This window comes from Salmo salar, chromosome ssa11, assembly GCF_905237065.1.
Source record: "Salmo salar chromosome ssa11, Ssal_v3.1, whole genome shotgun sequence".
NCBI classification, from domain to species: domain Eukaryota; kingdom Metazoa; phylum Chordata; class Actinopteri; order Salmoniformes; family Salmonidae; genus Salmo; species Salmo salar.
Window position 1 is genome coordinate 111,269,816 of NC_059452.1, and position 17,272 is coordinate 111,287,087.

Consider the following 17,272-nt stretch of genomic DNA (forward strand, 5'->3'; position numbering starts at 1 on the left):
CAGGTTAGGGAGCAGGCAGTCAGGGAGAATCAGCCAGGTTAGGAGCAGGCAGTCAGGGAGAATCAGTCAGGTTAGGAGCAGGCAGTCAGGGAGAATCAGTCAGGTTAGGAGCAGGCAGTAAGGGAGAAACAGTCAGGTTAGGAGCAGGCAGTGAGGGAGAAACAGTCAGGTTAGGAGCAGGCAGTAAGGGAGAATCAGTCTGGTTAGGAGCAGGCAGTCAGGGAGAATCAGTCAGGTTAGGGAGCAGGCAGTAAGGGAGAATCAGTCAGGTTAGGAGCAGGCAGTAAGGGAGAATCAGTCAGGTTAGGAGCAGGCAGTAAGGGAGAATCAGTCAGGTTAGGAGCAGGCAGTAAGGGAGAATCAGTCAGGTTAGGAGCAGGCAGTAAGGGAGAATCAGTCTGGTTAGGAGCAGGCAGTCAGGGAGAATCAGTCAGGTTAGGGAGCAGGCAGTCAGGGAGAATCAGTCAGGTTAGGAGCAGGCAGTCAGGGAGAATCAGTCAGGTTAGGAGCAGGCAGTCAGGGAGAATCAGTCAGGTTAGGAGCAGGCAGTAAGGGAGAATCAGTCAGGGAGAATCAGTCAGGTTAGGAGCAGGCAGTCAGGGAGAATCAGTCAGGTTAGGAGCAGGCAGTCAGGGAGAATCGCAGGTAGGGGAGCAGTCAGGTTAGGAGCAGGCAGTAAGGGAGAAACAGTCAGGTTAGGAGCAGGCAGTCAGGGAGAAACAGTCAGGTTAGGAGCAGGCAGTAAGGGAGAATCAGTCTGGTTAGGAGCAGGCAGTCAGGGAGAATCAGTCAGGTTAGGAGCAGGCAGTAAGGGAGAATCAGTCAGGTTAGGAGCAGGCAGTAAGGGAGAATCAGTCTGGTTAGGAGCAGGCAGTCAGGGAGAATCAGTCAGGTTAGGGAGCAGGCAGTCAGGGAGAATCAGCCAGGTTAGGAGCAGGCAGTCAGGGAGAATCAGTCAGGTTAGGAGCAGGCAGTCAGGGAGAATCAGTCAGGTTAGGAGCAGGCAGTAAGGGAGAAACAGTCAGGTTAGGAGCAGGCAGTGAGGGACAAACAGTCAGGTTAGGAGCAGGCAGTAAGGGAGAATCAGTCTGGTTAGGAGCAGGCAGTCAGGGAGAATCAGTCAGGTTAGGGAGCAGGCAGTAAGGGAGAATCAGTCAGGTTAGGAGCAGGCAGTAAGGGAGAATCAGTCAGGTTAGGAGCAGGCAGTAAGGGAGAATCAGTCAGGTTAGGAGCAGGCAGTAAGGGAGAATCAGTCAGGTTAGGAGCAGGCAGTAAGGGAGAATCAGTCTGGTTAGGAGCAGGCAGTCAGGGAGAATCAGTCAGGTTAGGGAGCAGGCAGTAAGGGAGAATCAGTCAGGTTAGGAGCAGGCAGTCAGGGAGAATCAGTCAGGTTAGGAGCAGGCAGTCAGGGAGAATCAGTCAGGTTAGGAGCAGGCAGTCAGGGAGAATCAGTCAGGTTAGGAGCAGGCAGTAAGGGAGAATCAGTCAGGGAGAATCAGTCAGGTTAGGAGCAGGCAGTCAGGGAGAATCAGTCAGGTTAGGAGCAGGCAGTCAGGGAGAATCAGTCAGGTTAGGAGCAGGCAGTAAGGGAGAATCAGTCAGGTTAGGAGCAGGCAGTCAGGGAGAATCAGTCAGGTTAGGAGCAGGCAGTAAGGGAGAATCAGTCAGGTTGTGCCAAACAGAATCCATTCAGTTCAGCACCGTGGACAGCAGCCGGTCGGGGAACGCGGCATCTATGTGACAACAAACAAAGCGATCCGGTGGGCGGTGTTTGACACCCGTTAACGGCTGGGGATAGAGCGTGCGGGGCTGGCTGGCTGGCTGACTGTTTAACCGGCACGTTTTCACGGAGAGGAGCAGCCAAGCGCACACATACCTACCGTCGTTTAAAAACCCTCCAGGTTGACTTCCGTTTACGGAGCACCGCTGTTAGGGTCAGCTCACTAGACCAGACTGGACTGAAATATCCCGATTTCAGAAAACAAACCGCCCTTGAAATAACGGGATTTATATTCTTTATTTTTATTGGTGCTTTTCGGTGCACTTGTGTGAGTGAGGGAGCAAAAGAGAGAGAGAGAGAGAGAGAGAGAGAGAGAGACAGAGAGAGAGAGAGAGAGAGAGAGAGAGAGACAGAGAGAGAGACAGAGAGAGAGAGAGAGAGACAGAGAGAGAGAGAGAGAGAGAGAGAGAGAGAGATTGTAAGTGCCGTGTTGTTTCTGTCTATGGTCGGCTAAAGCTCTTCGTGCGTTTGTGTGTAGCTGGTTATGTGTCTGTATGAGTGTGTGTGAGTGTGTGTGAGTGTGTGTATGTGGAGTGTGTATTTCGCTCTGGACTGGAGTGGATATCCAAGAAAACATGTCACCGTGTCAACAACAAGGCTAACGGTTCGGATGTGTACTTGCCTTTTTCTCTCATAAACGGGAGATAGAAAAGACGCTCGTTCATTCAGGAGGAGGAGGAGGAAGGAGGACGTTACCGGAATACCTAAGAGACGAGTGGAACTGAACCGTCTTCCTGTCTGACTGACTGTCTGGCTGTCTGTCTGTCTGTCTGTCTGCCTGGCTAACGTGAATGAAATCTTTATCGGAGGAGGACAGCGTTTCAATCCACAGCCGTTAATTAAGGATTGTATCGGTGAGTTGTTTAGATCTTATACATTGCGTGTATGTATGTGACAGATAGATTATTATATAGTGTAATCCAAAATATACAATTAAAATAGTATAATGCGCTTAATTTCAACAACAAAATTAATACATCTCAATGGTGTTGTTGTGTTTTTGTTATTGTTGTTGTTATTAGTCGGAGGAAGATGGAGTCATTCCGCCGCTGTGGACGTTTTAACGGACGATAGGTGTGAAGAGGCTGGTTGAAGAAGTTGAGCTGGGAGATTGAACCGGGGGTGGTGGTGGTGGTGGTGGTGGGGGGGGAGGGAAAGAGGGAGAGGCGGAAGAATCGGGTAGCAAAAAAAGGGACGTAGACAACCCAACCCTGGATTTCAACAGGAGATTCCACGAAGAAGAAGAAGATGATGTGGCGTCACCGCTGCCGCCAGTCTAGTCTGTGGTGGAGTCTTGAACCAGTGGTCGTTAAACCGGTTTGATCAGTGAAGCCCCTAGCCTAGTCTCTCTCCTCTCCTCTCCTCTCCTCTGCTCTCCTCTGCTCTCCTCTGCCTCTCCTCTCCTCTCCTCTCCTCTCCTCTCCTCTGCTCTCCTCTGCTCTCTCTCTCTCTCTACCTCGCTCTTCCTTTCCCTTTCTCTTTAAATGTAAATTACATCGGGTTGTTTCTCAGTATAAGTAAAGCAAGTCTCCGTGACGTGAGATATTCTAAAAACCGTCAATGAAGATGTTGATGTGTGACCGGGGCGTCCAGATGCTGGTGACCACCGTAGGGGCTTTCGCCGCCTTCAGCCTCATGACGATAGCGGTCGGTACCGACTACTGGCTGTACTCGCGAGGGACGTGCAAAAGCAAAAGCACCAATGACAACGATACGAGCCGGAAGAACGAAGAGGTGATGACTCACTCTGGTCTGTGGCGAACCTGCTGTCTGGAAGGTAAGAGAGAGAGAGAGAGAGAGAGAGAGGGTAGGGGGGGCGGGAGGGTGGTCTGTAGCCAACCTGCTGTCTGGAAGGTAAGAGAGAGAGAGAGAGAGAGAGAGAGAGAGAGAGAGAGAGAGAGAGAGAGAGAGAGAGAGAGAGAGAGAGAGGGGAGGGAGTGTGGTCTGTGGCGAACCTGCTCTCTCTGGAAGGTAAGAGAGAGAGAGAGGGGAGGGGAGGGAGAGAGAGAGCGAGAGAGAGGGACAGAGTGAGAGAGAGAGAGAGAGGGGAGGGAGAGAGAGAGAGAGAGAGGGGCAGAGAGAGAGAGAGAGACGGGAGGGGAGGGGAGGAGAGAGAGAGAGAGAGACAGAGAGAGAGGGGAGGGGAGGGAGAGAGAGAGAGAGAGAGGGGGAGGGAGAGAGAGCGAGAGAGAGAGGGGAGGGGAGGGACAGAGAGAGAGAGAGAGAGGGACAGAGAGAGAGAGAGAGAGAGAGAGGGAGAGAGAGAGATAGAGAGAGGGAAGGAAGGTGGTCAGTGGTCAACCTGCTCTCTGGAAGGTAAGAGAGAGAGGGGAGTGGCAGGGCCTGATTAATGCAGGGGCTTACAGGGGCTGAAGCCCAGGGGCCCAAGCCCCTAGAGGGACCTTGAGGGAGAGAACATTTAAAAAAAATTAAAATAAACTTTTTTACTGCACTCTACCAACCACATGAGCTGCTCTCAATGAGTGTAGATGGCCTGCTACCATTCTGCTAATCATCACATGGGCGAGGAGAGGAGGTAAGGGGGCATACGTGGGTAACTGGGGGGGGGGGGGCTGCATGGTTCGGGTAACTGGGGCATATAGAATATGTTTCAGTTTTAAATCATGTTTTTTTTCTTCAATTCTACACATTTTACCATGGGGTGGAGAGTAATCTTTGGCAGTTTTAAAGCTAATTATCTGCAATTCTACACATTTTGCCATGTTAATGATATCTGAGTGAGAGTGTAACAAAATCAATGGGGGCCCCCTGGAAGTCAGGCCCCCTGGAGGTAAGGGCCCCCTGGAGGACAGGCCCCCTGGAGGACAGGCCCCCTGGAGGTCAGGCCCCCTGGAGGACAGGCCCCCTGGAGGTCAGGGTACCTGGAGGTCAGGGCCCCTGGGCAGATGCCCTGCATTCCCAGTTGGTATTCAGCCATGATTACTAGAAGTTTAGATTGCTGGCTCGACTAATTTACCAATCTAACAAATTATTAGCCGACACATTATCAGTGACTGACGTGACAAGAGAAAAACTGCTGATGTCCAACAACATTTAGAAATTAAACCTTGTTGTATTCTACTAATCTATTCTGTATCTCTGTCTATTAGCTATAGATCTAGACTAGCAGGACAGGACCCTGTATGGGGGAGACAGTGTCTCCACGGTTCTGCTGTTCTCTAGTTCCATGGTTCTGCTGTTCTCTAGTTCCATGGTTCTGCTGTTCTCTAATTCCATGGTTCTGCTGTTCTCTAGTTCCACAGTTCTGCTGTTCTCTAGTACCATGGTTCTGCTAATCTCTAGTTCCATGGTTCTGCTGTTCTCTAGTTCCATCGTTCTGCTAATCTCTAGTTCCATGGTTCTGCTGTTCTCTAGTTCCATGGTTTTGCTGTTCTCTAGTTCCATGGTTCTGCTGTTCTCTACTTCCATGGTTCTGCTGTTCTCTAGTTCCATGGTTCTGCTGTTCTCTAGTTCCATGGTTCTGCTGTTCTCTAGTTCCATGGTTCTGCTGTTCTCTAGTTCCACGGTTCTGCTGTTCCATGGTTCTAGTATTCTCTAGTTCCACTGTACTGCTACTCTCTTGTTCCGCTGTACTGCTACTCTCTTGTTCGACGGTTCTGGTGTTCTCTAGTACCATGGTTCTGCTGTTCTCTAGTTCCACGGTTTTGCTGTTCTCTAGTACCATGGTTCTGGTGTTCTCTAGTACCATGGTTCTGCTGTTCTCTAGTTCCATGGTTCTGCTGTTCTCTAGTTCCATGGTTCTGCTGTTCTCTAGTTCCATGGTTCTGCTGTTCTCTAGTTCCATGGTTCTGCTGTTCTCTAGTTCCATGGTTCTGCTGTTCTCTAGTTCCATGGTTCTGCAGCCCCCACACCACTAGAGGGATATCAACAGCCCCCACACCACTAGAGGGATATCAACAGCCCCCACACCACTAGAGGGATATCAACAGACCACCAGCACAGCCCCTGAGACATGGCCGAGTATCGAGGATCTCCTTTACCACACGAGCCCGAGGGGGGGGGGCAAAACCGGACAGGAAGATCACGTCAGTGACTCAACCCCACTCAAGTTGAGTATGTTGAAAAAAAGACTGGCACGACGTGACGCACCCCTCCTAGGGACGGCGTGGAAGAGCAGTAGTAAGCCAGTGCCTCGTAATAGAGGAGAGCAGTAGTAAGCCAGTGCCTTGTAATAGAGGAGAGCAGTAGTAAGCCAGTGCCTTGTAATAGAGGAGAGCAGTAGTAAGCCAGTGCCCCGTAATAGAGGAGAGCAGTAGTAAGCCAGTGCCTTGTAATAGAGGAGAGCAGTAGTAAGCCAGTGCCCCGTAATAGAGGAGAGCAGTAGTAAGCCAGTGCCTTGTAATAGAGGAGAGCAGTAGTAAGCCAGTGCCTTGTAATAGAGGAGAGCAGTAGTAAGCCAGTGCTCCGTAATAGAGGAGAGCAGTAGTAAGCCAGTGCCTTGTAATAGAGGAGAGCAGTAGTAAGCCAGTGCCTTGTAATAGAGGAGAGCAGTAGTAAGCCAGTGCCTCGTAATAGAGGAGAGCAGTAGTAAGCCAGTGCCCCGTAATAGAGGAGAGCAGTAGTAAGCCAGTGCCTTGTAATAGAGGAGAGCAGTAGTAAGCCAGTGCCTTGTAATAGAGGAGAGCAGTAGTAAGCCAGTGCCTCGTAATAGAGGAGAGCAGTAGTAAGCCAGTGCCTTGTAATAGAGGAGAGCAGTAGTAAGCCAGTGCCCCATAATAGAGGAGAGCAGTAGTAAGCCAGTGCCTTGTAATAGAGGAGAGCAGTAGTAAGCCAGTGCCTTGTAATAGAGGAGAGCAGTAGTAAGCCAGTGCCTTGTAATAGAGGAGAGCAGTAGTAAGCCAGTGCCCCGTAATAGAGGAGAGCAGTAGTAAGCCAGTGCCTCGTAATAGAGGAGAGCAGTAGTAAGCCAGTGCCCCATAATAGAGGAGAGCAGTAGTAAGCCAGTGCCTCGTAATAGAGGAGAGCAGTAGTAAGCCAGTGCCCCATAATAGAGGAGAGCAGTAGTAAGCCAGTGCCTCGTAATAGAGGAGAGCAGTAGTAAGCCAGTGCCTTGTAATAGAGGAGAGCAGTAGTAAGCCAGTGCCTCGTAATAGAGGAGAGCAGTAGTAAGCCAGTGCCTTGTAATAGAGGAGAGCAGTAGTAAGCCAGTGCCTTGTAATAGAGGAGAGCAGTAGTAAGCCAGTGCCCCGTAATAGAGGAGAGCAGTAGTAAGCCAGTGCCCCGTAATAGAGGAGAGCAGTAGTAAGCCAGTGCCCCGTAATAGAGGAGAGCAGTAGTAAGCCAGTGCCTCGTAATAGAGGAGAGCAGTAGTAAGCCAGTGCCGCATAATAGAGGAGAGCAGTAGTAAGCCAGTGCCCCGTACTAGAGGAGAGCAGTAGTAAGCCAGTGCCCCGTAATAGAGGAGAGCAGTAGTAAGCCAGTGCCCCATAATAGAGGAGAGCAGTAGTAAGCCAGTGCCTCGTAATAGAGGAGAGCAGTAGTAAGCCAGTGCCTTGTAATAGAGGAGAGCAGTAGTAAGCCAGTGCCTCGTAATAGAGGAGAGCAGTAGTAAGCCAGTGCCTTGTAATAGAGGAGAGCAGTAGTAAGCCAGTGCCTTGTAATAGAGGAGAGCAGTAGTAAGCCAGTGCCCCGTAATAGAGGAGAGCAGTAGTAAGCCAGTGCCTTGTAATAGAGGAGAGCAGTAGTAAGCCAGTGCCTTGTAATAGAGGAGAGCAGTAGTAAGCCAGTGCCCCGTAATAGAGGAGAGCAGTAGTAAGCCAGTGCCTCGTAATAGAGGAGAGCAGTAGTAAGCCAGTGCCTTGTAATAGAGGAGAGCAGTAGTAAGCCAGTGCCCCATAATAGAGGAGAGCAGTAGTAAGCCAGTGCCTTGTAATAGAGGAGAGCAGTAGTAAGCCAGTGCCTTGTAATAGAGGAGAGCAGTAGTAAGCCAGTGCCTTGTAATAGAGGAGAGCAGTAGTAAGCCAGTGCCCCGTAATAGAGGAGAGCAGTAGTAAGCCAGTGCCTTGTAATAGAGGAGAGCAGTAGTAAGCCAGTGCCCCGTAATAGAGGAGAGCAGTAGTAAGCCAGTGCCTCGTAATAGAGGAGAGCAGTAGTAAGCCAGTGCCCCGTAATAGAGGAGAGCAGTAGTAAGCCAGTGCCTCGTAATAGAGGAGAGCAGTAGTAAGCCAGTGCCTTGTAATAGAGGAGAGCAGTAGTAAGCCAGTGCCTCGTAATAGAGGAGAGCAGTAGTAAGCCAGTGCCTCGTAATAGAGGAGAGCAGTAGTAAGCCAGTGCCTTGTAATAGAGGAGAGCAGTAGTAAGCCAGTGCCTCGTAATAGAGGAGAGCAGTAGTAAGCCAGTGCCTTGTAATAGAGGAGAGCAGTAGTAAGCCAGTGCCTTGTAATAGAGGAGAGCAGTAGTAAGCCAGTGCCCCGTAATAGAGGAGAGCAGTAGTAAGCCAGTGCCTTGTAATAGAGGAGAGCAGTAGTAAGCCAGTGCCTTGTAATAGAGGAGAGCAGTAGTAAGCCAGTGCCTTGTAATAGAGGAGAGCAGTAGTAAGCCAGTGCCTCGTAATAGAGGAGAGCAGTAGTAAGCCAGTGCCCCGTAATAGAGGAGAGCAGTAGTAAGCCAGTGCCTCGTAATAGAGGAGAGCAGTAGTAAGCCAGTGCCTTGTAATAGAGGAGAGCAGTAGTAAGCCAGTGCCTCGTAATAGAGGAGAGCAGTAGTAAGCCAGTGCCTTGTAATAGAGGAGAGCAGTAGTAAGCCAGTGCCCCGAAATAGAGGAGAGCAGTAGTAAGCCAGTGCCTTGTAATAGAGGAGAGCAGTAGTAAGCCAGTGCCTTGTAATAGAGGAGAGCAGTAGTAAGCCAGTGCCTTGTAATAGAGGAGAGCAGTAGTAAGCCAGTGCCCCGTAATAGAGGAGAGCAGTAGTAAGCCAGTGCCTTGTAATAGAGGAGAGCAGTAGTAAGCCAGTGCCCCATAATAGAGGAGAGCAGTAGTAAGCCAGTGCCTCGTAATAGAGGAGAGCAGTAGTAACCAGTGCCTCGTAATAGAGGAGAGCAGTAGTAAGCCAGTGCCTCGTAATAGAGGAGAGCAGTAGTAAGCCAGTGCCTTGTAATAGAGGAGAGCAGTAGTAAGCCAGTGCCTCGTAATAGAGGAGAGCAGTAGTAAGCCAGTGCCTTGTAATAGAGGAGAGCAGTAGTAAGCCAGTGCCTTGTAATAGAGGAGAGCAGTAGTAAGCCAGTGCCCCGTAATAGAGGAGAGCAGTAGTAAGCCAGTGCCCCGTAATAGAGGAGAGCAGTAGTAAGCCAGTGCCCCGTAATAGAGGAGAGCAGTAGTAAGCCAGTGCCTCGTAATAGTGGAGAGCAGTAGTAAGCCAGTGCCGCATAATAGAGGAGAGCAGTAGTAAGCCAGTGCCCCGTACTAGAGGAGAGCAGTAGTAAGCCAGTGCCCCGTAATAGAGGAGAGCAGTAGTAAGCCAGTGCCCCATAATAGAGGAGAGCAGTAGTAAGCCAGTGCCTCGTAATAGAGGAGAGCAGTAGTAAGCCAGTGCCTTGTAATAGAGGAGAGCAGTAGTAAGCCAGTGCCTCGTAATAGAGGAGAGCAGTAGTAAGCCAGTGCCTCGTAATAGAGGAGAGCAGTAGTAAGCCAGTGCCTCGTAATAGAGGAGAGCAGTAGTAAGCCAGTGCCTCGTAATAGAGGAGAGCAGTAGTAAGCCAGTGCCTCGTAATAGAGGAGAGCAGTAGTAAGCCAGTGCCTTGTAATAGAGGAGAGCAGTAGTAAGCTAGTGCCCCATAATAGAGGAGAGCAGTAGTAAGCCAGTGCCTCGTAATAGAGGAGAGCAGTAGTAAGCCAGTGCCTTGTAATAGAGGAGAGCAGTAGTAAGCCAGTGCCCCGTAATAGAGGAGAGCAGTAGTAAGCCAGTGCCCTGTAATAGAGGAGAGCAGTAGTAAGCCAGTGCCTTGTGATAGAGGAGAGCAGTAGTAAGCCAGTGCCTTGTAATAGAGGAGAGCAGTAGTAAGCCAGTGACCCCGTAATAGAGGAGAGCAGTAGTAAGCCAGTGCCTTGTAATAGAGGAGAGCAGTAGTAAGCCAGTGCCTTGTAATAGACGAGAGCAGTAGTAAGCCAGTGCCTGGTAATAGAGGAGAGCAGCAGTAAGCCAGTGCCCCATAATAGAGGAGAGCAGTAGTAAGCCAGTGCCTCGTAATAGAGGAGAGCAGTAGTAAGCCAGTGCCTTGTAATAGAGGAGAGCAGTAGTAAGCCAGTGCCTGGTAATAGAGGAGAGCAGTAGTAAGCCAGTGCCCCGTAATAGAGGAGAGCAGTAGTAAGCCAGTGCCCCGTAATAGAGGAGAGCAGTAGTAAGCCAGTGCCTTGTAATAGAGGAGAGCAGCAGTAAGCCAGTGCCCCATAATAGAGGAGAGCAGTAGTAAGCCAGTGCCTCGTAATAGAGGAGAGCAGCAGTAAGCCAGTGCCCCATAATAGAGGAGAGCAGTAGTAAGCCAGTGCCTCGTAATAGAGGAGAGCAGTAGTAAGCCAGTGCCTTGTAATAGAGGAGAGCAGTAGTAAGCCAGTGCCTCGTAATAGAGGAGAGCAGTAGTAAGCCAGTGCCTTGTAATAGAGGAGAGCAGTAGTAAGCCAGTGCCTTGTAATAGAGGAGAGCAGTAGTAAGCCAGTGCCTCGTAATAGAGGAGAGCAGTAGTAAGCCAGTGCCTCGTAATAGAGGAGAGCAGTCGTAAGCCAGTGCCTTGTAATAGAGGAGCGCAGTAGTAAGCCAGTGCCCCATAATAGAGGAGAGCAGTAGTAAGCCAGTGCCTTGTAATAGAGGAGAGCAGTAGTAAGCCAGTGCCTTGTATTAGAGGAGAGCAGTAGTAAACCAGTGCCTCGTAATAGAGGAGAGCAGTAGTAAGCCAGTGCCTTGTAATAGAGGAGAGCAGTAGTAAGCCAGTGCCCCGTAATAGAGGAGAGCAGTAGTAAGCCAGTGCCTTGTAATAGAGGAGAGCAGTAGTAAGCCAGTGCCTTGTAATAGAGGAGAGCAGTAGTAAGCCAGTGCCTCGTAATAGAGGAGAGCAGTAGTAAGCCAGTGCCTTGTAATAGAGGAGAGCAGTAGTAAGCCAGTGCCTTGTAATAGAGGAGAGCAGTAGTAAGCCAGTGCCTGGTAATAGAGGAGAGCAGTAGTAAGCCAGTGCCCCGTAATAGAGGAGAGCAGTAGTAAGCCAGTGCCCCGTAATAGAGGAGAGCAGTAGTAAGCCAGTGCCTTGTAATAGAGGAGAGCAGTAGTAAGCCAGTGCCCCATAATAGAGGAGAGCAGTAGTAAGCCAGTGCCTCGTAATAGAGGAGAGCAGTAGTAAGCCAGTGCCCCATAATAGAGGAGAGCAGTAGTAAGCCAGTGCCTCGTAATAGAGGAGAGCAGTAGTACGCCAGTGCCTTGTAATAGAGGAGAGCAGTAGTAAGCCAGTGCCTCGTAATAGAGGAGAGCAGTAGTAAGCCATTTCCTTTTAATAGAGGAGAGCAGTAGTAAGCCAGTGCCTTGTAATAGAGGAGAGCAGTAGTAAGCCAGTGCCTCGTAATAGAGGAGAGCAGTAGTAAGCCAGTGCCTCGTAATAGAGGAGAGCAGTCGTAAGCCAGTGCCTTGTAATAGAGGAGAGCAGTAGTAAGCCAGTGCCCCATAATAGAGGAGAGCAGTAGTAAGCCAGTGCATCGTAATAGAGGAGAGCAGTAGTAAGCCAGTGCCTTGTAATAGAGGAGAGCAGTAGTAAACCAGTGCCTCGTAATAGAGGAGAGCAGTAGTAAGCCAGTGCCCCATAATAGAGGAGAGCAGTAGTAAGCCAGTGCCTCGTAATAGAGGAGAGCAGTAGTAAGCCAGTGCCTTGTAATAGAGGAGAGCAGTAGTAAGCCAGTGCCTCGTAATAGAGGAGAGCAGTAGTAAGCCAGTGCCTTGTAATAGAGGAGAGCAGTAGTAAGCCAGTGCCTTGTAATAGAGGAGAGCAGTAGTAAGCCAGTGCCCCGTAATAGAGGAGAGCAGTAGTAAGCCAGTGCCTCGTAATAGAGGAGAGCAGTAGTAAGCCAGTGCCCCGTAATAGAGGAGAGCAGTAGTAAGCCAGTGCCTCGTAATAGAGGAGAGCAGTAGTAAGCCAGTGCCGCATAATAGAGGAGAGCAGTAGTAAGCCAGTGCCCCGTACTAGAGGAGAGCAGTAGTAAGCCAGTGCCCCGTAATAGAGGAGAGCAGTAGTAAGCCAGTGCCCCGTAATAGAGGAGAGCAGTAGTAAGCCAGTGCCTCGTAATAGAGGAGAGCAGTAGTAAGCCAGTGCCTTGTAATAGAGGAGAGCAGTAGTAAGCCAGTGCCTCGTAATAGAGGAGAGCAGTAGTAAGCCAGTGCCTTGTAATAGAGGAGAGCAGTAGTAAGCCAGTGCCTTGTAATAGAGGAGAGCAGTAGTAAGCCAGTGCCCCGTAATAGAGGAGAGCAGTAGTAAGCCAGTGCCTTGTAATAGAGGAGAGCAGTAGTAAGCCAGTGCCTTGTAATAGAGGAGAGCAGTAGTAAGCCAGTGCCCCGTAATAGAGGAGAGCAGTAGTAAGCCAGTGCCTCGTAATAGAGGAGAGCAGTAGTAAGCCAGTGCCTTGTAATAGAGGAGAGCAGTAGTAAGCCAGTGCCCCGTAATAGAGGAGAGCAGTAGTAAGCCAGTGCCTTGTAATAGAGGAGAGCAGTAGTAAGCCAGTGCCTTGTAATAGAGGAGAGCAGTAGTAAGCCAGTGCCTTGTAATAGAGGAGAGCAGTAGTAAGCCAGTGCCCCGTAATAGAGGAGAGCAGTAGTAAGCCAGTGCCTTGTAATAGAGGAGAGCAGTAGTAAGCCAGTGCCCCATAATAGAGGAGAGCAGTAGTAAGCCAGTGCCTCATAATAGAGGAGAGCAGTAGTAAGCCAGTGCCCCATAATAGAGGAGAGCAGTAGTAAGCCAGTGCCTCGTAATAGAGGAGAGCAGTAGTAAGCCAGTGCCTTGTAATAGAGGAGAGCAGTAGTAAGCCAGTGCCTCGTAATAGAGGAGAGCAGTAGTAAGCCAGTGCCTCGTAATAGAGGAGAGCAGTAGTAAGCCAGTGCCTTGTAATAGAGGAGAGCAGTAGTAAGCAAGTGCCTCGTAATAGAGGAGAGCAGTAGTAAGCCAGTGCCTTGTAATAGAGGAGAGCAGTAGTAAGCCAGTGCCTTGTAATAGAGGAGAGCAGTAGTAAGCCAGTGCCCCGTAATAGAGGAGAGCAGTAGTAAGCCAGTGCCTTGTAATAGAGGAGAGCAGTAGTAAGCCAGTGCCTTGTAATAGAGGAGAGCAGTAGTAAGCCAGTGCCTTGTAATAGAGGAGAGCTGTAGTAAGCCAGTGCCTCGTAATAGAGGAGAGCAGTAGTAAGCCAGTGCCCCGTAATAGAGGAGAGCAGTAGTAAGCCAGTGCCTTGTAATAGAGGAGAGCAGTAGTAAGCCAGTGCCTTGTAATAGAGGAGAGCAGTAGTAAGCCAGTGCCTCGTAATAAAGGAGAGCAGTAGTAAGCCAGTGCCTTGTAATAGAGGAGAGCAGTAGTAAGCCAGTGCCCCGTAATAGAGGAGAGCAGTAGTAAGCCAGTGCCTTGTAATAGAGGAGAGCAGTAGTAAGCCAGTGCCTTGTAATAGAGGAGAGCAGTAGTAAGCCAGTGCCTCGTAATAGAGGAGAGCAGTAGTAAGCCAGTGCCCCGTAATAGAGGAGAGCAGTAGTAAGCCAGTGCCTTGTAATAGAGGAGAGCAGTAGTAAGCCAGTGCCCCGTAATAGAGGAGAGCAGTAGTAAGCCAGTGCCTCGTAATAGAGGAGAGCAGTAGTAACCAGTGCCTCGTAATAGAGGAGAGCAGTAGTAAGCCAGTGCCTCGTAATAGAGGAGAGCAGTAGTAAGCCAGTGCCTTGTAATAGAGGAGAGCAGTAGTAAGCCAGTGCCTCGTAATAGAGGAGAGCAGTAGTAAGCCAGTGCCTTGTAATAGAGGAGAGCAGTAGTAAGCCAGTGCCTTGTAATAGAGGAGAGCAGTAGTAAGCCAGTGCCCCGTAATAGAGGAGAGCAGTAGTAAGCCAGTGCCCCGTAATAGAGGAGAGCAGTAGTAAGCCAGTGCCCCGTAATAGAGGAGAGCAGTAGTAAGCCAGTGCCTCGTAATAGTGGAGAGCAGTAGTAAGCCAGTGCCGCATAATAGAGGAGAGCAGTAGTAAGCCAGTGCCCCGTACTAGAGGAGAGCAGTAGTAAGCCAGTGCCCCGTAATAGAGGAGAGCAGTAGTAAGCCAGTGCCCCATAATAGAGGAGAGCAGTAGTAAGCCAGTGCCTCGTAATAGAGGAGAGCAGTAGTAAGCCAGTGCCTTGTAATAGAGGAGAGCAGTAGTAAGCCAGTGCCTCGTAATAGAGGAGAGCAGTAGTAAGCCAGTGCCTCGTAATAGAGGAGAGCAGTAGTAAGCCAGTGCCTCGTAATAGAGGAGAGCAGTAGTAAGCCAGTGCCTCGTAATAGAGGAGAGCAGTAGTAAGCCAGTGCCTCGTAATAGAGGAGAGCAGTAGTAAGCCAGTGCCTTGTAATAGAGGAGAGCAGTAGTAAGCTAGTGCCCCGTAATAGAGGAGAGCAGTAGTAAGCCAGTGCCTCGTAATAGAGGAGAGCAGTAGTAAGCCAGTGCCTTGTAATAGAGGAGAGCAGTAGTAAGCCAGTGCCCCGTAATAGAGGAGAGCAGTAGTAAGCCAGTGCCCTGTAATAGAGGAGAGCAGTAGTAAGCCAGTGCCTTGTGATGGAGGAGAGCAGTAGTAAGCCAGTGCCTTGTAATAGAGGAGAGCAGTAGTAAGCCAGTGACCCCGTAATAGAGGAGAGCAGTAGTAAGCCAGTGCCTTGTAATAGAGGAGAGCAGTAGTAAGCCAGTGCCTTGTAATAGACGAGAGCAGTAGTAAGCCAGTGCCTGGTAATAGAGGAGAGCAGCAGTAAGCCAGTGCCCCATAATAGAGGAGAGCAGTAGTAAGCCAGTGCCTCGTAATAGAGGAGAGCAGTAGTAAGCCAGTGCCTTGTAATAGAGGAGAGCAGTAGTAAGCCAGTGCCTGGTAATAGAGGAGAGCAGTAGTAAGCCAGTGCCCCGTAATAGAGGAGAGCAGTAGTAAGCCAGTGCCCCGTAATAGAGGAGAGCAGTAGTAAGCCAGTGCCTTGTAATAGAGGAGAGCAGCAGTAAGCCAGTGCCCCATAATAGAGGAGAGCAGTAGTAAGCCAGTGCCTCGTAATAGAGGGAGAGCAGTAGTAAGCCAGTGCCCCATAATAGAGGAGAGCAGTAGTAAGCCAGTGCCTCGTAATAGAGGAGAGCAGTAGTAAGCCAGTGCCTTGTAATAGAGGAGAGCAGTAGTAAGCCAGTGCCTCGTAATAGAGGAGAGCAGTAGTAAGCCAGTGCCTTGTAATAGAGGAGAGCAGTAGTAAGCCAGTGCCTTGTAATAGAGGAGAGCAGTAGTAAGCCAGTGCCTCGTAATAGAGGAGAGCAGTAGTAAGCCAGTGCCTTGTAATAGAGGAGAGCAGTAGTAAGCCAGTGCCCCATAATAGAGGAGAGCAGTAGTAAGCCAGTGCCTTGTAATAGAGGAGAGCAGTAGTAAGCCAGTGCCTTGTATTAGAGGAGAGCAGTAGTAAACCAGTGCCTCGTAATAGAGGAGAGCAGTAGTAAGCCAGTGCCTTGTAATAGAGGAGAGCAGTAGTAAGCCAGTGCCCCGTAATAGAGGAGAGCAGTAGTAAGCCAGTGCCTTGTAATAGAGGAGAGCAGTAGTAAGCCAGTGCCTTGTAATAGAGGAGAGCAGTAGTAAGCCAGTGCCTCGTAATAGAGGAGAGCAGTAGTAAGCCAGTGCCTTGTAATAGAGGAGAGCAGTAGTAAGCCAGTGCCTTGTAATAGAGGAGAGCAGTAGTAAGCCAGTGCCTGGTAATAGAGGAGAGCAGTAGTAAGCCAGTGCCCGTAATAGAGGAGAGCAGTAGTAAGCCAGTGCCCCGTAATAGAGGAGAGCAGTAGTAAGCCAGTGCCTTGTAATAGAGGAGAGCAGTAGTAAGCCAGTGCCCCATAATAGAGGAGAGCAGTAGTAAGCCAGTGCCTCGTAATAGAGGAGAGCAGTAGTAAGCCAGTGCCCCATAATAGAGGAGAGCAGTAGTAAGCCAGTGCCTCGTAATAGAGGAGAGCAGTAGTACGCCAGTGCCTTGTAATAGAGGAGAGCAGTAGTAAGCCAGTGCCTCGTAATAGAGGAGAGCAGTAGTAAGCCATTTCCTTTTAATAGAGGAGAGCAGTAGTAAGCCAGTGCCTTGTAATAGAGGAGAGCAGTAGTAAGCCAGTGCCTCGTAATAGAGGAGAGCAGTAGTAAGCCAGTGCCTCGTAATAGAGGAGAGCAGTCGTAAGCCAGTGCCTTGTAATAGAGGAGAGCAGTAGTAAGCCAGTGCCCCATAATAGAGGAGAGCAGTAGTAAGCCAGTGCATCGTAATAGAGGAGAGCAGTAGTAAGCCAGTGCCTTGTAATAGAGGAGAGCAGTAGTAAACCAGTGCCTCGTAATAGAGGAGAGCAGTATTAAGCCAGTGCCTTGTAATAGAGGAGAGCAGTAGTAAGCCAGTGCCTTGTAATAGAGGAGAGCAGTAGTAAGCCAGTGCCCCGTAATAGAGGAGAGCAGTAGTAAGCCAGTGCCCCGTAATAGAGGAGAGCAGTAGTAAGCCAGTGCCTCGTAATAGAGGAGAGCAGTAGTAAGCCAGTGCCCCATAATAGAGGAGAGCAGTAGTAAGCCAGTGCCTCGTAATAGAGGAGAGCAGTAGTAAGCCAGTGCCCCATAATAGAGGAGAGCAGTAGTAAGCCAGTGCCTCGTAATAGAGGAGAGCAGTAGTAAGCCAGTGCCTTGTAATAGAGGAGAGCAGTAGTAAGCCAGTGCCTCGTAATAGAGGAGAGCAGTAGTAAGCCAGTGCCTTGTAATAGAGGAGAGCGGTAGTAAGCCAGTGCCTTGTAATAGAGGAGAGCAGTAGTAAGCCAGTGCCTCGTAATAGAGGAGAGCAGTAGTAAGCCAGTGCCTCGTAATAGAGGAGAGCAGTCGTAAGCCAGTGCCTTGTAATAGAGGAGAGCAGTAGTAAGCCAGTGCCCCATAATATAGGAGAGCAGTAGTAAGCCAGTGCCTTGTAATAGAGGAGAGCAGTAGTAAGCCAGTGCCTTGTAATAGAGGAGAGCAGTAGTAAACCAGTGCCTCGTAATAGAGGAGAGCAGTAGTAAGCCAGTGCCTTGTAATAGAGGAGAGCAGTAGTAAGCCAGTGCCCCGTAATAGAGGAGAGCAGTAGTAAGCCAGTGCCTCGTAATAGAGGAGAGCAGTAGTAAGCCAGTGCCTTGTAATAGAGGAGAGCTGTAGTAAGCCAGTGCCTCGTAATAGAGGAGAGCAGTAGTAAGCCAGTGCCTTGTAATAGAGGAGAGCAGTAGTAAGCCAGTGCCCCGTAATAGAGGAGAGCAGTAGTAAGCCAGTGCCTTGTAATAGAGGAGAGC

The 17,272-nt window shown here is 49.9% G+C and overlaps 1 protein-coding gene across 1 annotated transcript in view; it reads left to right on the forward strand.

The window, feature by feature from the left end:
- Positions 1 to 2,935: 2,935 nt before the first annotated feature.
- LOC106602081 (voltage-dependent calcium channel gamma-3 subunit) overlaps positions 2,936 to 17,272 on the forward strand; it is a 68,703-nt gene continuing 54,366 nt past the window's right edge. The window contains 1 exon segment of the mRNA XM_045690337.1: positions 2,936 to 3,557. Coding sequence (XP_045546293.1) covers positions 3,341 to 3,557 — 217 coding nt within the window. The 5' untranslated portion in view covers positions 2,936 to 3,340.